Source organism: Oncorhynchus masou, chromosome 10 (assembly GCF_036934945.1).
Source record: "Oncorhynchus masou masou isolate Uvic2021 chromosome 10, UVic_Omas_1.1, whole genome shotgun sequence".
NCBI classification, from domain to species: Eukaryota; Metazoa; Chordata; class Actinopteri; order Salmoniformes; family Salmonidae; genus Oncorhynchus; species Oncorhynchus masou.
In genome coordinates, this window is record NC_088221.1 from 33,248,651 (window position 1) to 33,273,288 (window position 24,638).

The 24,638-nt window shown below is 44.2% G+C and overlaps 1 protein-coding gene across 1 annotated transcript in view; it reads left to right on the forward strand.

Moving 5' to 3' along the window:
* Window positions 1-24,638, forward strand: part of LOC135547556 (zinc finger protein 385B-like) — a 169,081-nt gene that overhangs the window by 21,541 nt on the left and 122,902 nt on the right. The window contains 1 exon segment of the mRNA XM_064976663.1: window positions 12,888-13,256. Within this exon segment, the coding sequence (XP_064832735.1) occupies window positions 12,890-13,256 (367 nt within the window). The 5' untranslated portion in view covers window positions 12,888-12,889.

Sequence of the window (24,638 nt, forward strand, 5' to 3'; positions counted from 1 at the left end):
CTGTCTGCCTATGAAATGGAACTCATCACACACATACTGTATATCAGTACACACTGTGGCAAGCCGAGCAGTACTGAGCACTACGGCGCTAGAACCAAGGGCACGTGTGTCTGCTGTGTGGGTTGCAACAATAAAACACACTCACACACAAACACAACATGTCCTTATGCTGAGTAGCCCACAGCAGCCATGATAAATCAAGGAAGGAAACAGTGGGGGACAGAGAGATTGATAGCTAAAACATTGGAATCATCCTGCATGGCTCTCAGTATGTATGTTTCATTAAAATTAATGTAAAACCTTTGAAATATAATCTGGCTCTGCGGGGTATTTATCCATTGGGTTATTGTCAGACTAGTCCAGACCAGACTAGACCTCCACCACAGGCCCTACACTCATAACAATTAACGCTGTAAGTGTTGAATTAACACTTGTCAGTGTAAAACAACCCCCAGTGTTAGTGTTAGTAACCAGACTCAAAAGTCAAGGCAGTCTGGGAAATATGCAAATAAAGCTTTACACTGAGGAGTGTGCTAATTCAACACTGTTCAGTGTCTATTCGGGTCCACACTTTCAGTGTTAATTTAACACAGGGGAACTTGCTGTGTGTGGTTTTTATAGCCTACTTTTTTTACACTTGTCAGCATACTTTTCAATCACATATAGACAAACATTCCATGGCTAAAATCTCATGACAGAATGTTCTCATGTTTCTACAGAATGTCAACATCACTTTTTAGTTGTAATATTTCCATCCAGGCCTACATGAATCCTTAACGTGTAATGGTTTTCTTCTGGGGAAAGAGAGGCGGACCAAAATGCAGCGTGCTTAGTTTTGTGCATCTTTAATAAAGATGAAAGTACAACAATCTACAAAACAAGAACCGTAAAAAACCAAACCAGTCCTATCTGGTGCCACAAAGACAGGAACAATCACCCACAAAACAGGCTACCTAAATATGGTTCCCAATCAGAGACAATGACTAACACCTGCCTCTGATTGAGAACCATATCAGGCCAAACATAGAAATAGACAAACCAGACACACAACATAGAATGCCCAACCAGCTCACGTCATGACCAACACTAAAACAAGGAAAACACACACGAACGATGGTCAGAACGTGACACAACGATTCTGCCCGTACCCTGAAACAGTGCTGGTTGGGTGGGCGTCAGTGAGTTGGTGTCTGCTCTGCTGTTCATGTGCGCTGAGGCTAATGTGTCATGCTTTTCCAGTATGGCTGCCCACATTGAAATCACCCCTTAAGGACATGTACTGCTGTTTTCATAAAATATGGCCAAGGTAAGCCCAGGAAGAACTGACTTAATTGTGTAGTTTAGGAAGTGATTTACCTTTTCAGACAGTTTATGTATTCCATAATAACATTGAGTTCCAATACAGTAGTTCTTTGTACCTTTATAGTATGTACTTTATGATCTCTAATTGAATATTGCATCTGGCATCAGATGTGAGTCACAGAGACAAGGGCTTCTGGGGGATCTCCGAGGTGTCAAGGAATTTAAATAGTAAGGATTCATCTGAGTTTATCTACATTATTGATACTGTCCTGGGTTACAGTCAGGATGATATGGATTATTGATACTGTCCTGGGTTACAGTCAGGATGATATGGATTATTGATACTGTCCTGGGTTACAGTCAGGATGATATGGATTATTGATACTGTCCTGGGTTACAGTCAGGATGATATGGATTATTGATACTGTCCTGGGTTACAGTCAGGATGATATGGATTATTTATACTGTCCTGGGTTATCAGGTCATGGATTATTGATGATAGGATGGATTATTGATACTGTCCTGGGTTACAGTCAGGATGATATGGATTATTGATACTGTCCTGGGTTACAGTCAGGATGATATGGATTATTGATACTGTCCTGGGTTACAATCAGGATGATTTCAGCAGCAGGGACTGGTGGACTAGTCAGGATTGAGAGAAAGATGAACGGAGCAAAGTACAGAGAGATCCTTGATGAAATCTTGCTCCAGACTGCTCAGGACCTCAGACTGGGGCAAAGGCCCAGCCGGAGCCCGGACTTGAATCCGATCGAACATCTCTGGAGAGACCTGAAAATAGCTGTGCGGAGACATTCCCCATACAACCTGATAGAGTTTGAGAGGATCTGCAGAGAGGAACAGGAAAAACTCAGCACATACAGGTGTGCGAAGCATGTAGCATCAGACCCAAGAAGACTTGAGGTTGTAATCACTGCAAAAGGTGCTTCAACAAAGTACTGAGTAAAGGGTCTGAATAGTTATGTATATGTTATATTTCTTTTTTGCTTTGTCATTATGGGGTATTCTGTGTTAGATTGATGAGTGAAACAACTATTATCCATTTTAGAATAAGGCTGTAACATAGCAAAATATGGAAAACGTCAAGAGGTCAAAACACCACATCTGTAATTTTAGTCCCATCTGAAACTGCCATGTAAGTCATTTTTACATGGCAGGAGAGTAACAATTCCATCCAGAGTAACCTGCTGTTTGGCAAACTCCAAGGTTCTCTGATAATAGTAGACCCATGCAAATCGACATCCCTGTGTTTTGAGAGAAATGTCGTAATTTGACAGATGTTGCTCACACTTTGCGCAAGAAAACAATACATGATGTGATAAATTGAAAAAGGTGCTGCGCATAAGCTATACTGAACTAAATATAAATGCAATAATTTCAATGATTTTACTGAGTTACAGTTCATACAGGGAAATCAGTCTATTGAAATAAACTCATAATACCCCAATCTATGGATTTCACATGACTGGGCAGAGGCACAGCCATGGTTGGGCTTGGGAGGGCATAGGCCCACCCACTGGGGAGCCAGGCCAGCCAATCAGAATACATTTTCCCCCACAAAAGGGCTTTATTATAGACAGAAATACTCCTCAGTTTCATCAGCTGTCCAGGTGTTTTGTGTCAGACGATCCCGCAGGCGAAGAAGCCGGATGTGGAGGTCCTGGGCTGGCGTCTACTACCAGTTGGACAAACGGCCAAATGTTCTAAAATGCTGTTTAAGGTGTCTTATTCAATTATCTGGCAACAGCCAAATGCACGCTCCCTCAAAACTTGAGACATCTGTGGCATTGTGTTTGTGACAAAACTTGCACATTGTATTGGCTTGTTATTGTCCCCTGCACAGGGTGCACCTGTGTAATGACATTTTATTTTATTTTAGTCAGATCTCTTTTATTCCTCATTTGTACTAATCTTCCAAGACTCCTTAAACATTAAAAAACAATTTATAAGATGATCACATTTTCACATAAAACACACAGTTACAAACAGACATAATACACTGACATATTGACCAGATAAATACTCTAACAGTCTAAAAAGATAGATTGATTCTACCATAGTCCAGCACAATTTTTAATGGTTTTAAAGTATTGTTTCAATTTATATATTGAAAAGTTTCTTGTTTGCTCAGATAAATTATTCAATTTCTTTATTGTTCTAAATCGAAATTTTATTTTGCCTATTTCTCTTTTCTGTCTGGATAACACATAGATGGTGGACAATATATTCCTAGTATTTACTGAATGTCTGTCTCTTACCAACTGAATACAGTTGTGAATAGAGTTTAGCCGTTTTAAATGTTGTATATTATGATTTTTTTTTCAATTATCTTGTTAATAACAACCAAGAGCATTGAGCATGACTACAACAGAAGAACCATATCTCCACCTCCACCAATCCTTGCTGATTTGTTCTGTGCAAACTGCAGCCTCCTAATTTAACTTGCTGTTGCATTTCCCCAGACCACAGAACAGTAGTTCACCTGACTCTCAACTAATGCTCGGGTTATTTGCTTAAGAATCTCTTTCCCGGTATATATTTAGCTATCCTTCTGATCATGCATGCAGTTATAATATATATATTTTTTTACATAGATTTTACCTAGATTTTTTACATAGATTAGTTATTTGAGACGACGATGATAAGCAGTTGTCTAGCTGCACTCTAGTTTGGTTTCTGGCACTTCCTCAATTTGTACTCCCCCATAATTAATTGTATCCCATGCTGTGGTGGCCTTTTCCTGATGGAACAGACCAACAAGTTTGTCCTGGCAAACCCACTCCCTGATATTTTCCAAATCTACTTGTAGAGCTTGCTGTACCTGTTCAACCGATTGTCCTGCTGTATTAGGTATAGTATCATCTGCAAATATAGTAGCTTGAGGTCATTGGTATATATTAAGTAAAGAAGTGGTTCAAGGCAGCTGCCCTGCGATTAAAGCATGAGGGGAAGAAAATGAAGAAAAAACATTGATAGAAACTCAGCAAAAACAGAAACGTCCCTTTTTCAGGACCGTGTCTTTCAAAGATAATTTGTAAAAATCCAAATAACATAACAGATCTTCATTGTAAAGGGTTTTAACACCGTTTCCCTTGCTTGTTCAATGAACCATAAACAATTAATGAACATGCAGCACCTGTGGAACGGTCGTTAAGACACTAACAGCTTACAGACAGTAGACAATTAAGGTCACAGTTATGAAAACTTAGGACACTAAAGATGCCTTTCTACTAATGCTGCAAGGAGGCATGAGGACTGCAGATGTTGCCAGGGCAATAAATTGCAATGTCCGTACTGTGAGACGCCTAAGACAGCGCTACAGGGAGACAGGATGGACAGCTGAGCATCCTCGCAGTGGCTCCTCCATAATTAATTGTATCCCATGCTGTGGTGGCCTTTTCCTGGTGGAACAGACCAACAAGACCATGTGTAACAACACCTGCACGGGATCAGTACATCCCAACATCACACCTGCGGGACAGGTACAGGATGGCAACAACAACTGCGAGGCAACAACAAGTTACACCAGGAACACACAATCCCTCCATCAGTGCTCAGACTGTCCAAAATAGGCTGAGAGAGGCTGGACTGAGGGCTTGTAGGCCTGTTGTAAGGCAGGTTCTCACCAGACATCACCGTCAACAATGTTGCCTATGGGCACAAACCCACCGTCGCTGGACCAGATAGGACTGGCAAAAAGTGCTCTTCACTGACGAGTCGCGGTTTTGTCTCACCAGGGGTGATGGTCGGATTCGCGTTTATCGTTGAAGGAATGAGCGTTACACTGAGGCCTGTACTCTGGAGCGGGATCGATTTGGAGGTGGAGGGTCCGTCATGGCCTGGGGCGGTGTCACAGCATCATCGGACTGAGCTTGGCCTAGATCCCCTGATTTATTATTTGTTTCCCTCACCTGTGTTTGTATGTTAGCACCCTGCCCTAGTGTTTGTTATTGCAGGAAATCTCAACTATGTGCGTTACAGGGAAGACATCCTCCTCCCTCATGTGGTACCATTCCTGCAGGCTCATCCTGGCATGAACCTCCAGCATGATAATGCCACCAGCCATACTGCTTGTTCTGTGCGTGATTTCCTGCAAGACAGGAATGTCAGTGTTCTGCCATGGGTAGCGAAGAGCCCGGATCTCAATCCCATCGAGCATATCTGGAACTTGTTGGATCGGAGGGTGAGGGCTAGGGCCATTCCCCCCAGAGATGTCTGGGAACTTGCAGGTGCCTTGGTGGAAGAGTGGGGTAACATCTCCCAGCAAGAACTGGCAAATCTGGTGCAGTCCATGAGGAGGAGATGCACTGCGGGACTTAATTCAGCTGGTGGCCACACCAGATACTGACTGTTACTTTTGATTTTGACCCCCCCCTTCGTTCAGGGACACATTATTCCATTTCTGTAAGTTACATGTCTGTGGAACTTGTTCAGTTTATGTCTCAGTTGTTGAATCTTATGTTCATACACATATTTACACGTTAAGTTTGCTGAAATAAACGCAGTTGACAGTGAGAGGATGTTTATTTTATATAGCCAAACAGCACTTTATTGTTAAATGTATTGAAAATATGATCAGCAATTGCTAAAAGTTGTTACAGCTTTCGTTGTGTGAAGGAGAGTCGGACCAAAATGCGGTGTGTAGATTACGATTCATGTTTAATGACCAAACATACTAAACACAAACACTACAAAACAATAAACGTAATGAACGTAACGAAAACCGAAACAGCCTATACTTGTGTAAACTAACACAGAACAAGGACAAAAGGACACTAAGGACAATCACCCACGAAACACTCAAAGAATATGGCTGCCTAAATATGGCCCCAATCAGAGACAACGATCAACACCTGCCTCTGATTGAGAACCACTTCAAACAGCCATAGATTCACCTAGAACACCCCACTAAGCTACCATCCCAATACATGTGAAAAACAACAATACAAAACACACCACATACAAAAACCCATGCCACACCCTGGCCTGACCAAATAAATGAAGAAAACACAAAATACTTAGACCAGGGCGTGACAGAACCCCCCCCCCCCCAAGGTGCGTACTCCCGGACGCACACCAAAAACCATAGGGGAGGGTCCGGGTGGGCGTCTGTCCATGGTGGCGGCTCCGGCGCGGGACGTGGACCCCACTCTATCAAAGTCTTAGTGCAGCGCTGTAGAGGCGGAAGGCTTTGGCAGCGCTAAACAGGCGGGAGACTCCGGCAGCGCAGGAGAGGAGGAAGGCTCTGGCAGCGCTGGAGAGGCGAGGCGCACTGTAGGCCTGATGCGTGGTGCTGGCACTGGTGGTACTGGGCCGAGGACACGCACAGGAAGCCTGGTGCGGGGAGCTGCCACCGGAGGGCTGGTGCGTGGAGGTGGTACAGGGTAGACCGGACCGTGCAGGCGCACTGGAGCTCTTGAGCACCGAGCCTGCCCAACCTTACCTGGTTGAATACTCCCAGTCGCTTTGCCAGTGTGGCGAGGTGGAATAGCCCGCACTGGGCTATGCAGGCGAACCGGGGACACCGTGCGCAAGGCTGGTGCCATGTAAGCCGGCCCAAGGAGACGCACTGGGGACCAGATGCGTAGAGCCTGCTTCATGGCATTTGGCTCGACGCTCAATCTAGCCCGGCCGATACGCGGAGCTGGAATATACCGCACCGGGCTATGCACCCGCACTGGAGACACCGTGCGCACCACAGCATAACACGGTGCCTGCCCGGTCTCTCTAGCCCCCCGGTAACCACAGGAAGTTGGCGTAGGTCTCCTACCTAGCGTCGCCATACTCCCTGTGAGACCCCCCCAAGAAATTTTTGGGGCTGACTCCGGGCTTCCTTGCCAACCGTGTTCCCTCATAACGCCGGCTCCTCTCTCCTAAGTGCCTCCACCTGTTCCCATGGGAGGCGATCTCTTCCAGCCAGTATTTCCTCCCATGTGTAGCAACCCTTGCCATCCAAAACATCCTCCCATGTCCATTCCTCATTTTGTTGCTCCTGCTGCTGCTGTTGCTTCTCCTGTGGCTCCTGCCTGTTGACACGCCGCTTGGTCCTGTTGTGGTGGGTGATTCTGTTACGGCTTTCGTTGTGTGAAGGAGAGTCGGACCAAAATGCGGCGTGTAGATTACGATTCATGTTTAATGACCAAACACACTAAACACAAACACTACAAAACAATAAACGTAATGAACGTAACGAAAACCGAAACAGCCTACACTTGTGTAAACTAACACAGAACAAGGACAAAAGGACACTAAGGACAATCACCCTGGCCTGACCAAATAAATGAAGAAAACACAAAATACTTAGACCAGGGCGTGACAAAAGTGAAAGTGTATTTATATATTACAGGATATCAACTGATATTTGGTGTTTTATATCACTTGCAATTTAAGTTTTAACAAAGGCTTCTAAATTGACAGTGAGTGGAAGCCAAAACAGATCAAAAGCACATGTCTAAACACTCTACCATTAAAAGTTTGAGACTTGCAGCCACTCTGATCTGTCTCCTACATATATATGTAGTTGTTAGCAAACCACTACCACATATCACTTAAGCTCTTGAAGCACTCTCACTAATGGATGCAGCAAATATAGCCTCTTTCAAGACATGCCATAAATATTTGAAAATGTGAAAAACAAGAATATCGTGCACCCACTAGTGTTCAAAAGATTTTTGACACTCCAAAAATGCAGTATGGTTCTGTTTTCTGAATTACAGTAAATTACTAGCAGTAATTGGCATGTAAACTACTGAGTTTTAAGACAAGATTTGTAGAACTCCTAAATTACAGTACAGTCTGTGTGGGTACAGCATTCTGTATAAGCGGCAACAAATATTGCCTCTTATAAGGCAAGCCTTAAAATATGTTAATGACCCAGAGACTCTCTCCCCACCCACAACATTTTACCACAATGCACTATAATTAATACTGTAAAACACATGTTTTTTACTGTGCATGCTACAGAGTTTTACTTATGAAATTCGTGAAAGGTGTGCTGTGAAACAAATGCACAATATTTTCTTGTTCATTCTACAGTAATCAACTCTATTCAGTTTATACAGTATCATACCGTTGATAAATACAGTAAGTTACTGATAAAATTACAACAACTCACGACTCAGTGAGTAGCTTGATTTCAGCTGAACATGTTTACTTGGTTTAAAGAGCAAGTAGAAAGATTGTAACATGGTATTTGTTGTAAAGTATTGTTACAATACCCAATGGAATACCATTAAGTACCCCGCAAATTCCCCACTGTTAAATTAACACTGGAAGTGTAGACCGATATAGACACTGAACAGTGTTGACTTAACACAATGCTTAGTGTGAAGCTTTATTTGCATTTTTTTGTGATTTGTAAAGTTACCATCCATGACTGAATTTGTTAGTGACATAGACATACTTTGTGCATTCATCTGTAGTCTGTGAACTTCACCAAGTAAGATCCTAAATGCATATGTTATCATTAACCTTGTTCCAGTGTCTATATGGGTTCTCACTCTCAGTGTTGATTCAACACTGGCGAGTTTGCTGTGTACCATCTTCAAGGAGAAGAGTACCCTTTGCAGTTGAGGAAGCCTAGTAATGTCTCATTGTTGCTGGAGGTCACTGTCATGGTGTGTGTTAGTGATGGGGAAACAAAGATTCTTGAAGCTAAAATAGGTTCATTAATCAAGGCTTTGATCACTAGTGGCACCTGCTGGTCAAAAGAATTTAGAGCAGCCAAGTTATTATAGATGATGTCCCACACACCTTAAAGCATGCACAGCGTAGCCTTTTTGTCTATTACCAAAACCAATACCAAACCAATCAGGTGGAAACAAAGATTCGGACATCATTGAACACTTGCTTCTGATAAAGTTATACAGGCATCGGCGCATGCCTCAGAGCTCCGGCATCAAACATAACCTCACTAGTGTGTGTATGTTGATGTGGGCTGGTGGTGTGTGAGGCCACACTGCCTGGCCCCCTTCCCTTCCTCTGCCTCCCTGTCACTCTAGACCCCTGACTCCCCGTCTGATGGAATGACCGGGTCGTCAGATCTGTCCCTGTTTCCGCAGTGGATAAAGATAGTCTTTCCAGACTGGCTTTACTTCAACATGGTGTAGCTTAAACGGCATCACTTTAAAAAAGAGACTTAAACAGATAAGGCAAATGTACAGTCTCTCTAAATCAAAGCTTGGTAAACAACAGTTAATAGTGTTGAAGAGACAGGGACATATTGTCTGAAATTTGATGAAAGTTTATCCAAGTTTTTTCCATATGGCCATGGAGTTATTTAACAGTGTGGCTGATTCTGGAATGATATACATGCTGTGAGATGACTCCTGATTGATTGACAGTCGGAGCCGAACAGACCCTACCTCCTTATCTTCCCAGGCTGAAAGGACAGAGTGATGGAGTGAGTGACAGTGAGTGATGGTTTAGAGGAGGGGTTGTTGATGTCTTTCATGAGAGAATGTTTGTGTGTGACAAGGTCTGTGGCCCCTGGGAGGTTGATGGGGGTTAGGTGTCAGGTGGCCTGTGTCCGTCTTGCTGTAACAACCCCCTCGCATGGCATCTCTCTCTCTCACACACACACACACACACACACACACACACACACACACACACACACACACACACACACACACACACACACACACACACACACACACACACACACACACACACACCTTCCTGCCACAGAGTCAGACAACGAATGCATTCCCAACAAAGCAATTCAGAATGTATTATTTCTCTAAGTGTTCTCCTTACTTGCATGACTGTTGTGTGAAATGTAAAGGTGTGCTGAGGGAAGGGATTAGTAGTAAATGAAACTGAATGGCCACAACACTAAGCCCGGAGGAAGTTTATCTGTTGGGATTAGAAGCCTGCAGTTGCCCATAGAGATTACCCAGTCTGTCTGTGTCAGAGGGAGTATGTATGTGCGTGTGTCAGAAGGATTATTTTACTGTCCAGTGAGAGGGACATGTAACATGGCCACACTGCACTATGGCTCCTCCCTCATACAATACAGCCTCCATTGTCACTATATCATCACAGATACAAACTGCATCCTAAATGGCACCATATTCCCTATGCTGTATAGTGCACTACCTTTGACCACATAGGGAATAGGGTGCTGTTTTGGACGCAGACAAACAGTATCACGCACAGGAAGCTACTGCAAGGGGAAGTTGGCTTGGCCATTCCAGTCAATCAAAAGCATGTTCCTTTCCTTTCATCCTGATATCATAACTAGGCATAGATATAGACAGAGTGTGCATTACGGGGTCTCAGACCCCTTGAATGAGACATGAGCCCCCCTTCTGTGTCATGGTTTTAACATTTTCCCCCATGTGGCTGCACAGTCCAGTATCTCAGCCCGTTTTCAGGTGTCCCAACTTTTCTTTCTCCAAAAAAAGTCCTTTTGTTAGATAATAAGAGATGTTTTACAGTCAAATGACATGTCCTTACTATTAGGCCAATAAAAAGGATGTGTGCACGCGTGAAAGTAAATAGAGCCCCCCGAAGGTCACGGTACAATTCACACTCTGAAGTAAATAGAGCCCCTCGAAGGTCACGGTACAATTCACACTCTGAAGTAAATAGAGACCCCCGAAGGTCACGGTACAATTCACACTCTGAAGTAAATAGAGACCCCCGAAGGTCACGGTACAATTCACACTCTGAAGTAAATAGAGACCCCCGAAGGTCACGGTACAATTCACACTCTGAAGTAAATAGAGACCCCGGAAGCTCATGGTATAATTCACACTGAAGTAAATAGAGACACCAAAGGTCACGGTATAATTCACACTCTGAATACAGATACTGTAGATATACCCCTGGTGCCTGAGAGATATGATACAAGAAGTAAAGTGGGTTTAGATTTGCAAGCATTTCCAAAGATTTGCTGCTTTAAATGCAGCATTACTGATTTTCTTCATGCTTATGAAGGAATATTTTGTGAGTTTTAGGTATGCAGCAATTCTCAGTTTAATGAGTATGAATGACGCTGTGGCACCAGACTGTCAGACAGTATGAATTACGTTGTGGCACCAGACTGTCAGACAGTATGAATGACGCTGTGGGATCAGACTGTCAGACAGTATGAAGGACGCTGTGGCACCAGACTGTCAGACAGTGTGAAGTACTCTGTGGCACCAGACTGTCAGACAGTATGAATTACGTTGTGGCACCAGACTGTCAGACAGTGTGAAGGACGCTGTGGCACCAGACTGTCAGACAGTATGAAGGACGCTGTGGGACCAGACTGTCAGCCAGTGTGAAGGACGCTGTGGGACCAGACTGTCAAACAGTGTGAAGGACGCTGTGGGACCAGACTGTCAGACAGTATGAAGAACGCTGTGGCACCAGACTGTCAGACAGTATGAAGGACGCTGTGGGACCAGACTGTCAGACAGTATGAAGGACGCTGTGGGACCAGACTGTCAGAGAGTGTGAAGTACTCTATGGGACCAGACTGTCAGAGAGTGTGAAGTACTCTATGGGACCAGACTGTCAGACAGTGTGAAGTACTCTATGGGACCAGACTGTCAGAGAGTGTGAAGTACTCTATGGGACCAGACTGTCAGAGAGTGTGAAGTACTCTATGGGACCAGACTGTCAGACAGTGTGAAGTACTCTATGGGACCAGACTGTCAGAGAGTGTGAAGTACTCTATGGGACCAGACTGTCAGACAGTTTGAAGTACTCTATGGGACCAGACTGTCAGACAGTGTGAAGTACTCTATGGGACCAGACTGTCAGACAGTGTGAAGTACTCTATGGGACCAGACTGTCAGACAGTGTGAAGTACTCTATGGGACCAGACTGTCAGAGAGTGTGAAGTACTCTATGGGAACAGACTGTCAGACAGTGTGAAGTACTCTATGGGACCAGACTGTCAGACACTGTGAAGTACTCTATGGGACCAGACTGTCAGACAGTGTGAAGTACTCTATGGGACCAGACTGTCAGACAGTGTGAAGTACTCTATGGGACCAGACTGTCAGACACTGTGAAGTACTCTATGGGACCAGACTGTCAGACAGTGTGAAGTACTCTATGGGACCAGACTGTCAGACAGTGTGAAGTACTCTATGGGAACAGACTGTCAGACACTGTGAAGTACTCTATGGGACCAGACTGTCAGACAGTGTGAAGTACTCTATGGGACCAGACTGTCAGACACTGTGAAGTACTCTATGGGACCAGACTGTCAGACAGTGTGACGTACTCTATGGGACCAGACTGTCAGACAGTGTGAAGTACTCTATGGGACCAGACTGTCAGACACTGTGAAGTACTCTATGGGACCAGACTGTCAGACACTGTGAAGTACTCTATGGGACCAGACTGTCAGACACTGTAAAGTACTCTATGGGACCAGACTGTCAGATAGTATAGCGATACCATCATAGGTGGAGCTGAGCTCTTGCTCTACTACAAGAAGCTCTAGCTTCGTCACACAGTCACAGAGGCTTTTCCGTTCGAGTCGGTGTGTTTGCTTGCACCAAGCTTGCTTTCTGGTAGCGAAGTCTATCATTATAATCCATTGTTGTCATTGTCTACTGCAGGTATGAAGACACCGCTGAGTCCTTCCCACTTCATAGAGCATGGCCAGATGGCCTTCCCCTTTCAAGGCTGTCTGGAGCTGAATCAGCTGATGGGGATGGAACCTACCACCAACAGCCAAGCCCAGATCAACATGGATATACAGCAACAGCAGCAGGAGAAGAAGAACCTGTTCTACTCGATGTGTGATGCGTGTAACATCCAGCTGAACTCCCCGGCTCAGGCCCAGGTGCACTATAACGGGAGGTCCCACCTGAAGAGGATCAAACAGATGAACAATGGGGAGGTTCCTCTGGCTCCAGGACCAGCTACTGGGTCTCTACCCACCTCTACACTAACCCTTAGTACCAGCACCACCAGCAGTAGTACAGGTAGGCCCACAGTGAACCCTTTTTTATGTCAAAATGTTCTTTCTATTTGTTTGGTTTCATTTCTCCAGACCCATCCCTTGGCTGCCTTAACACATGGCAGGGTGACCACTTCATTCATTTTTCAATCCCAGATTGGCCCCTTTAACCAGGTAGTGTCATTGAGGTCAGAAGAGAGACCTCTCCCAAGGGAGACCTGGCTCTGAGGTCCATACTGACTAGCAAAGCCTGCCCAGGGAAGGGAACGCTGCTACTCTCCTACATCCACAGTTATCTATATACAGTTGAAGTCAGAAGTTTACATACACTTAGGTTGGAGTCATTAAAACTCGTTTTCCAACCACTCCACAAATTTCTTGTTAACAAACTATAGTTTTGGCAAGTCGGTTAGGACATCTACTTTGTGCATGACAAGTAATGTTTCCAACAATTTTTGACAAACAGATTATTTCACTTATTGTATCACAATTCCAGTGGGTCATAAGTTTACATGCACTAAGTTGAATGTGCCTTTAAACAGCTTGGAAAATTCCAGAAAATGATGTCATGGCTTAGAAGCTTGTGATAATTGGGCTAATTGACATCATTTGAGTCAATTGGAGGTGTACCTGTGGATGTATTTCAAGGCCTACCTTCAAACTCAGTGCCTCTTTGCTTGACATCATGGGAAAATCAAAATAAATTAGCCAAGACCTCAGAAAGAAATTGTAGACCTCCACAAATCTGGTTCATCCATGGGAGCAATTTCCAAACGCCTGAAGGTACCACGTTCATCTGCACAAACAATAGTATGCAAGTATAAACACCATGGGACCACGCAGCCGTCATAATGCTCAGGAAGGAGACGCATTCTGTCTCCTAGAGATGAACATACTTTGGTGCAAAAAGTACAAATCAATCCCAGAACAACCGCAAAGGATCTTGTGAAGATGCTGGAGGAAACGGGTACAAAAGTATATATCCACAGTAAAATGAGTCCTATATCGACATAACCTAAAAGGTTGCTCAGCAAGGAAGAAGCCACTGCTCCAGACCCGCCATAAAATAGCCAGACTACGGTTTGCAACTGCACATGGGTACAAAGATGACCATCATTATGTTTGGAGGAAAAGGGGGAGGCTTGCAAGCCGAAGAACACCATCCCAACCGTGAAGCACAGGGATGGCAGCATCATGTTGTGGGGTGCTTTGCTGCAGGAAGGACTGGTGCACTTTACAAAATAGATGGCATCATGAGGACAGACAATTATGTGGATATATTGAAGCAACATCTCAAGACATCAGTCAGGAAGTTAAAGCTTGGTCGCAAATGGGTCTTCCAAATGAACAATGACCCCAAGCAGACTTCCAAAGTTGTGGCAAAATGGCTTAAGGACAACAAAGTCAGGGTATTGGAGTGGGCATCACAAAGCCCTGACCTTAATCCTATAGAACATTTGTGGTTAGAACTGAAAAAGCGTGTGTGAGTAAGGATGCCAACAATCCTGACTCCGTTACACCAGCTCTGTCAGGAGGAATGGGCCAAAATTCACCCAACTTATTGTGGGAAGCTTGTGGAAGGCTACCCGAAACATTTGACCCAAGTTAAACAATGTTAACGCAATGCTACCAAATACTAATTGAGTGTATGTAAACTTCTGACCCACTGGGAATGTGATGATTTAAATAAAACATTATCTCTACTATTATTCTGACAATTCACATTCTTAAAATAAAGTGGTGATCCTAACTGACCTAAAACATGGAATTTTTAATAGGATTAAATGTCAGGAATTGTGAAAAACTGAGTTTAAATGTATTTGGCCAAGCTGTATGTAAACTTCTGAAGTCAACTGTAGAAATGACAAGGTCTGTATTCTACTCCAGAGCCGTAAACATAGGTGGCCAAAAGTAGTTTTTTCCCTTTATTTTACGAGGTAGTGCCTTTGATGTCAGATGAGAGGTGTCTCTGAAGGGGGAGCTGACTAGCACTCTCCTATGTCCACAGATAACTCTATAGAAATGACAAGGATTGGACGGTTGTACTTTCTCTTCTAGAGACGTTGACTGACTAGAGGTGGTGGTGATGCATGCTGAGTTTGGTTTGCAGCATTTGACTCAGAATCAAGGGTATGTCCCAAATGGCACCCTTTTCCCTATGTAGTGCCTAGTCAAAAGTAGTGCATTGCATAGGGAATAAGGTGTTATTTGGGACGCACGCATGGTTTGGTCATCCCTCTCAGCCATTTTGTTGTTTGCTTTCACTGCTTGGTTTGACAAACTTTGCACGGATATCCTATTTAATTATTATTTGGGGAAATTAATATTAATGTGAACCTTTCCATGTCTACTGTGCCCCGTGCCTGACGGGAGTGACAAATACATGTATTTTTGTTGGGTGTTTGGTAGTGACTATTATGAAACAAACTTAGCTACTTTGGGCTGCAGGTAGCCAGGCGGTTAGAGCATTGGGGTTCGGTAACCGAAAGGTTGTTGGTTCAGATACCTGAGCTGTCCAGGTGAAAAATCCGTTGATAGGCATTTAACCCTAATTTGCTCTAGGGGTGCTGTACTTCTATGACTGACCCTGTAAAACAGCACATTTCACTGTATCTATCTGGTGTATGTGACAATTTTGTTTACTTTCCCATGCCAATCAGTGTGTGTGTGTGTGTGTGTTCTGTTTCCTACTGCTGTAATCTCTGCCTCCATATTCTCACCAGGAGTGGCCTAAGGATTTTCATATTCTTCATATTCTACATATTTGACTGAGGGCCAAACTCTCTGCTTTGACCTTTTGTTGTTTTCTTTATGCTTTGTGTGTGACGTGCAGAGAGGGAGAGGGACAGAGAGAAACATGCAGAGAGGGAGAGGGACAGAGAGAGACGTGCAGAGAGGGAGAGGGACAGAGCGAGACGTGCAGAGAGGGAGAGGGACAGAGAGAGACGTGCAGAGAGGGAGAGGGACAGAGAGAGAGACAGAGAGAAGGACAGAGAGAGACGTGCAGAGAGGGAGAGGGACAGAGAGAGGGACAGACAGAGGGACGGAGAGAGGGACAGAGAGAGCGACGTGCAGAGAGGGACAGAGAGAGGGACAGAGAGACGTGCAGAGAGGGAGAGGGACAGAGAGAGACGTGCAGAGAGGGAGAGGGACAGAGAGAGGGACAGAAAGACGTTCAGAGAGGGAGAGGGACAGAGAGAGACGTGCAGAGAGGGAGAGGGACAGAGAGAGGGACAGAGAGACGAGGGACAGAGAGAGACGTGCAGAGAGGGACAGAGAGAGGGACAGAGAGAGCGACAGAGAGAGGGACAGAGAGAGGGACAGAGAGAGGGACAGAGAGACGTGCAGAGAGACGTGCAGAGAGGGAGAGGGACAGAGAGAGACGTGCAGAGAGGGAGAGGGACAGAGAGAGGGACAGAGAGAGACGTGCAGAGAGGGAGAGGGACAGAGAGAGACGTGCAGAGAGGGAGATGGACAGAGAGAGACGTGCAGAGAGGGAGATGGACAGAGAGAGGGACAGAGAGACGTGCAGAGAGGAAGAAGGACAGAGAGAGACGTGCAGAGAGGGAGAGGGACAGAGAGAGCGATTTCCTCTTGAAAACAGATGATTTCATGTGAATTTGCAGCTCACTCAATTTCATGAAAGAGTGCTCAGTGCTAAGCCCAGGTTTTTGGCTCCTTGTTTTAAATACACTCATCATGACTGTTTAGTGCCTGGCTGGCTGTGGAAATGTTGAGTTGAGTTACTCTATACAGACTAGTGCAACAAAAAAAATGCTCCAACTGTAGGCAGTGGATAAAGATAGTCTTTCCAGACTGGCTTTACTTCAACATGGTATAGCTTAAACGGCATCACTTTAAAAAAGAGACTTAAACAGATAAGGCAAATGTACAGTCTCTCTAAATCAAAGCTTGGTAAACAACAGTTAATAGTGTTGAAGAGACAGGGACATATTGTCTGAAATTTGATGAAAGTTTATCCAAGTTTTTTCCATATGGCCATGGAGTTATTTAACAATGTGGCTGATTCTGGAATGATATACATGCTGTGAGATGACTCCTGATTGATTGACAGTCGGAGCCGAACAGACCCTACCTCCTTATCTTCCCAGGCTGAAAGGACAGAGTGATGGAGTGAGTGACAGTGAGTGATGGTTTAGAGGAGGGGTTGTTGATGTCTTGCATGAGAGAATGTTTGTGTGTGACAAGGTCTGTGGCCCCTGGGAGGTTGATGGGGGTTAGTTGTCAGGTGGCCTGTGTCCGTCTTGCTGTAACAACCCCCTCGCATGGCATCTCTCTCACACACACACACACACACACACACACACACACACACACACACACACACACACACACACACACACACACACACACACACACACACACACACACACACACACACACACACCCCCCCACAGTAGCAGCAGCATCAGCCGTCTGTGCTGGGGCCACACACAACCTCAATAAACAGCAATTACAGGGAAAAGTGTTCACAGGCAGCTCATGCTGAAACTTTCTCATCCTACAGTACAGCTGGGGGGGGTTAATGTAGTGAACACGCGTGTGTGTGTGTGTGTGTGTGTGTGTGTGTGTCAGATGATGGAATGTAATAGTGGATTCATAAAGTCTTCTTCTTAGGACAGGCTTTGCAGACATTAGAGGAATCCACCATTTCTGTCTGGTGTATTTGGGTATAGAATTTGAGAAAAGCGGGCTCTCTGAACCCTGCTAAAAGCAGAATCTGTATGAATAAAGGGCTCCTGTGAAATGCTGACTCCTTTTGTTGACCGTCGAAACACAGCTGTCTTCCTTATATTTGATCAGAGTGGGTGTCCTTCTGTCATTCTTAGTTTGGAGTGAAGTTGGAATCGATGATGTAATGAGCACACAACAGTTGAGCCGTACTTCAGCTACATTTTTAAACACAGCAGGGGTGTCTGTTGCACTGAAACTTTAATGAGCCGTGCCATTATTTGGGGTGGACTGAGCCGGACATATGTAATTACAGCTTACAGCTGGAGGACTGGAGACAGGCTCTGGTGTTGGAGGTGTGGAGACACACACACACACACACACACACACACACACACACACACACACACACACACACACACACACACACACACACACACACACACACACACACACACACACACACACACACACACTCTGGTGTGGAGGGACTGATGATGTCTATTCTACAGTTTCTTTCTGTCTCACAGTGTCAACTTACTGGGCAAACTAACTATGTCAACTAACTGGGTCAACTAACTGGGTCAACTAACTAGGTCAACTAACTGGGTCACCTAACTAGGTCAACTAACTAGGTCATCTAACCGGGTCAACTAACTGGGTCAACTAACCAGGTCAACTAACTAGGTCAACTAACTGGGTCATCTAGCCGGGTCAACTAACTGGGTCAACTAACTGGGTCAACTAACTAGGTCATCTAGCCGGGTCAACTAACTGGGTCAACTAACCAGGTCAACTAACTAGGTCAACTAACTGGGTCATCTAACCGGGTCAACTAACTGGGTCAACTAAAGCATCATTCCACAACAGGACTTCATGGCTTTATACTGAGGGGCCTCCTCTCACTCATCATCACAACAGCCTGATGATAACCTAATGACAGGATGTAGCAGTGGGCTTGTTGCATAAACTGCAGTGGAACTTTTATCCTAGTTCCCTTACTCCCCAAACCAACCCCTCGCCCCTACGGCCAAGGCACTTTGATAGGATTGGATAGGTGTAAACAATATGGTTGTTGCTCCATCTTGCCCTCTGATGAGACAGATGGGATGGAGAAAGGGGTTAATTTGGGATTCAGGGTCTGTGTGATGCAAACATTCCACTAGATGGCAGTATTCACATCTTCAAACAATATATTTATCTCAATATGTTGGTTTCATGCGATAACAGCAACTGCGGTCAAGTTCATTGTGGGTAACCAAAGAGTATTAACTTCTCCCGTGCAGTTAGTCATAATTATTCAGGGTAATTTAGAACAGAATATGTTTAGCAGCATCTTTTTGGGGGGAAAGTTTGTTATTTACTTTGAGTGAGTAATATGTTGTCTGTATGAGTCAGGGTCTACATTGTATCCTTTTATGTATTCATATTTGACAGGTTGGTCTAACATGATGTTTGTTGGAATGAAGTCATTAGGGAGTTGTTCACGAACGATCCTCACAACATCCCAGCCGTGGGTGATAGTTTAGTATTATGTATACACTGGCAGCTAAAATCTGAATTGCAGTAAGCAACAAGCACACAAATGAACAACAAAACAGAAATTAGTCACAAAGCAAAGCCGAATGTTGGTGATGAAGAGGGGACTGGAAGAACTCAACAGAATCACATTTTGATTATCCAAGCAATTTTTTTAGTTGAACCATTCTGGAATTAATCTGCTTTAAAATAACATTCAGTGGTTTGTTTTTCAAAAGGAAGAGTGCTGTGTAATGCCAATGATGATTCAGATTTCACACTCCTGCAGTTTAGGAAAGCTACACTAAAGGCTCCTAAATGAAAATGTAATGGCGTGTTGAAACTAGTAAATTATGAACAGCCAGACAGTCTCTCTGATTCTAAAGTGGTGATGTCTCTAACACTGACCCCGTTTCTGCTTCCTTGCTTTGCATATTTGACTGAAGCGATCTAGGAGAACATACTTCCTGAGTGTGTTTGCTTGTGTGTGTATGTGTGTGCGTGTGTACTTGTACATGTATGAGTGCTCCCCATCATTACATCTCTCTCTAAACAGATGGTGACACCAACAACACCCCCCATATTGTTCCATTCTGTCCAAAACCTTTTTCTTTACTTTTCTCCCTCATAGAAACATCTCCTGTTTGAGCAATATAAATTATGCAAATGTAATGATCCAATTTTCCGTATGAGTGCAGCTCTGCACGGACAATTTGGTATTCAAACACAATCAAACGTCTGTCTGTCAACCAACCAGACAGCTACTCAGTGAGACTTCTGATGAGCTGGCTAGGAGTAGGACAACCTCACTTAGTAGATACTAGAACCTGCTCTGTACTCCCAACACCCTTCCATGCCAAGGTTGTGGGTTCAATTCCTGCAGCGATTGCATAGGGCAACCTTCAGATCTACTGTCCCTCAGTGGATAGACCAAACTCTGCTATGGTCCCTTGTGGCTTGGAGTTGTAAGAGTGTCACGTAGCACTTGTAAGAGTGTCACGATGACAACACTGCCAAGGTCCCGGGCTCAATACCCTGTAGGAATGGATTCCTTATGCATTCACTGTACTGTATCTATTATGAGTTCCCATTGGTTCCTGCCAAGGCAGCTGCTAGTCTTCCTGGGGTCAAGCAGAATTAAGGCAGTTATACAATTTAAAAAAAAAACATTACAATACATTCACAGATTTCACAACACACTGTGTGCCCTCAGGGCCCTATTCCACCACTACCACATATCTACTTTACAAAATCCATGTGTACGTGTGTGTATAGTGTGTATGTAGAAAGATGTCGCCGATAGAGATGGCAGCTTCGCTTCTAGTCCTAAGGAAACTGTGCAGTATTTTGTTTTTTTTAATGTATTATTTCTTACATTGTTAGCCCAAAAAACCTTAAGTGCCATTACATACAGCCGGGAAGAACTTTGGATATCAGAGACACACCAATTTATCAGCACAAGCAGGAATACGACTTTCCCAAAGTGATCCTTTGTCTGCACCTCCCAGGATATTTGAACTGATTCCAGAGGCCGACCCAAAACAATGCTGGAGGAGAGGGTGCTGGAGCGGTCTTCTAGTGAGGCTTCGGATGCGCGCACACCACACACTGCTTCCAAGTATATTACTCGCTAATGTCCAGTCCCGAGTTTACAAAGTTGACGAAATTAGGGCAAGCGTTGCTTTCCAAAGAGATATATGAGATTGTATTATACTCTGTTTCATGGAAACATGGCTGGCTTGGGACATGCTGTCAGAGTCAGTGCATCGCGCCAACAGGAATAAACATCCCTCCGGTAAGAAGAAGGGTGGGGGGTGTATGTTTCATGATTAATGACTCATGGTGTAATTGTAACAACATACAGGAACTCAAGTCCTTTTGTTCACCTGACCTAGAATTCCTCACAATCAAATGCCGACTGTATTATCTCCTAAGAGAACTCTCCTTGGTTATTGGCACAGCCGTGTATATCCCCCCGCAAGTGGATACGAAGACAGCCATCAAGGAACTTCACTGGACTTTATGCAAACTGGAAACCATATATCCTGAGGCTGCATTTATTATAGCTGGGGATTTTAACAAAGGTAATTTGAGAACAAGGCTACCTAAATTCTATGAACATATCAATTGCAGCAACACACTCAACCAACACACTCCCCCACGTACCACTGCATTTAATCATGGCAAGGCAACTGGGAATATAGCCGAATACAAACAGCATAGTTATTCCCTCCGTAAGGCAATCAAACAAGCAAAGTGTCAGTATAGAGACAAAGTGGAGTCTCAATTCAACGGCTCAAACATGAGACGTATGTGGCAGGATCTACAGACTGTCACGGACTACAAAAAGAAAAACAGCCCTGTCGCGGACATCAACGTCTTGCCCGCTTTGAGGACAATACAGTGCCACCGACGTGGCCCGCTACCAAAGACTGTGGGCCCTCCTTCTCCGTGGCCGAAATAAGTAAAACATTTAAACGTGCTAACCCTCGCAAGGCTGCCGGCATGCCAAGAACTGAAAACTGCTGTTCACAAATGCTCTCCATCCAACCTCACTAAGCTCGAGCTGTTTTGCAAGGAGGAATGGGAAAGAATTTCAGTCTCTCAATGTGCAAAACTGATAGAGACATACCCCAAGCGACTTACAGCTGTAATCGCAGCAAAAGGTGGCGCTACAAAGTATTAACTTAAGGGGGCTGAATAATTTTGCACGCCCAATTTTTCAGTTTTTGATTTGTTAAAAAAGTTTGAAATATCCAATAAATGTTGTTCCACTTCATGATTGTGTCCCACTTGTTGTTGATTCTTCACAAAAAAATACAGTTTTATATCTTTATGTTTGAAGCCTGAAATGTGGCAAAAGGTCGCAAAGTTCAAGGGGGCCGAATACTTTTGCAAGGCACTGTATTCAATCAATCCCTATCCCAGTATGCTGGATGGCCACCATTGTTCCTGTTCCCAAGAAAGCTAAGGTAACTGAACTAAATGACTATCGCCACGAAGCACTCACTTCCATCATCATGAAGTACTTTGAGAGACTAGTCAAGGATCATATCACCTCCACCCTACCTGTCACCCGAGACCCACTTAAATTTGCTTACCGCCCCAGTAGATCCACAGACGATTTTATTTTTTTTAACCTTTATTTAACTAGGCAAGTCAGTTAAGAACTAATTCTTATTTTCAATGATGGCCTAGGAACAGTGGGTTAACTGCCTGTTCAGGGGTAGAACGACAGATTTGTACCTTGTCAGCTCGGGGATTTGAACTTGCAACCTTCCGGTTACTAGTCCAACGCTCCAACGGACAATCAAGAGCATCTTGTCGGGTTGTATCACTGCCTGGTACGGGAACTGCATCGCCCACACCCTCCACAGAGGGTGGTGCGGTCTGCACAATGCATCACCGTGAGCAAACTACCTGCCCTCCAGGACACCTACAACACCCGATGTCACAGGAAGGCAAAAAAATATCACCAAGGACAGTACACACCCGAGCCACTGCCTGTTCTCCCCGCTTCCATCCAGAAAGCAATGTCAGTACAGGTGCTTCAAAGCTGTGACAGAGAGATAGAAGCTATTTTTCAATCTCAAGGCATTCAGATTGTTAAACAGCTATCACTAGCACAGAGAGGAGGTTGCCTGCCTACAGACTTGATATCATTGGCAACTTTAATAAATGGAACACTAGTCACTTTAATAATACCACTTTAAGAATGTTTACATATTTCGGATTACTTATGTCTTATACTGTATCCTTCACTATCTATTCTTTACGATCTATTGCATCTTAGCCGCTCTATCACTGCCCCTCCATATATTTTATATTTCTATATTCTTATCCCATTCCTTTACCAGATTGTGTGTATTAGGTTGTGTTGTGGAATTGTTAGATATTACCTGTTAGATACTTCTGCACTGTCGGATCTAGAAGCATAAGCATTTCGCTACACTCGCAATAACATCCGCTATCCATGTGTATGTGACCAATAAAATTTGATTTTGATTTGATTTGATGTTATCGTGTGTGTGTATGTATGTGTCAGTGCCTGTTTGTGTTGCTTCACAGTCCCTGCTGTTCCATAAGGTCATGGCTTTATGTAGTACTGTGCACCTCCCATAGTCTGTTCTGGACTTGGGGCCTGTAAAGAGAACTCTTGTAGCTTGTGGAGTATGCATGGGTGTCCGAGTGGTGCATTTAACATGCCGATACCTCTCATAAATAGTAGTGATGAAGTCAATCCCTCATCCACTTTGAGCCAGGAGAGATTGACATGAATATTGTTAATGTTAGCTCTCTGTATACATCCAAGGGCCAGCCGTACTGCCCTGTTCTGAGCCAATTGCAATTTTCCTAAGTCCCTCTTTGTGGCACCTGACCACACGACTGAACAGTAGACCAGGTATGACAAAACTAGGGCCTGTAGGACCTACCTTGTTGATAGTGCTGTTAAGAAGGTAGAGCAGCGCTTTATTATGGACATCTTAGCTACTGTTGTACCAATATGTTTTGACCATGACTGTTTACAATCCAGGGTTAAACCAAGCAGTTTAGTCACCTCAACTTGCTCAATTTCCACATGAATTTATTATAAGATTTACTTGAGGTTTAGGGTTTAGTGAATGATTTGCCCCAAATGCAGTTCTTTTAGTTTTAGAAATATTTAGGACTCATTTATTCCTTGCCACCCACTCTGAAATGAACTGCAGCTCTTTGTTAAGTGTTGCAGTCATTTCAGTCGCTGTGCTAGCTGACGTGTCTAGTGTTGAGTCATTTGCATACATAGACACACTTGCTTTACTCAAAGCCAGTGGCATGACGTTAATACAGATTGAAAAAAGTATGGGGCCTGATAGCTTCACTGGGAATGACTGATTCTACCTGGATTATGTTGGAGAGGCTTCCATTAAAGAACACCCTCTGTGTTCTGTTAGACAGGTAACTCTTTATCCACAATATAACAGGAAGTGTAAAGCCATAACATTTTTCCAGCAGCAGACTACTGTAAGTCACTTTGGATAAAAGTGTCCTCTTAGTGGCATATCCGTCCTCTCCTTCTCTTCACCCAGCATGCTGTCATGAGCCTGACTAGAAGTAGGACAACCTTCAGGGCCATGCCTGCCTGTGGATACTAAATGCAAAACCCTACTATGTCCTGTTTCTCCACCCAGCTACTAGCAGGTTGTCATGAGCCGCA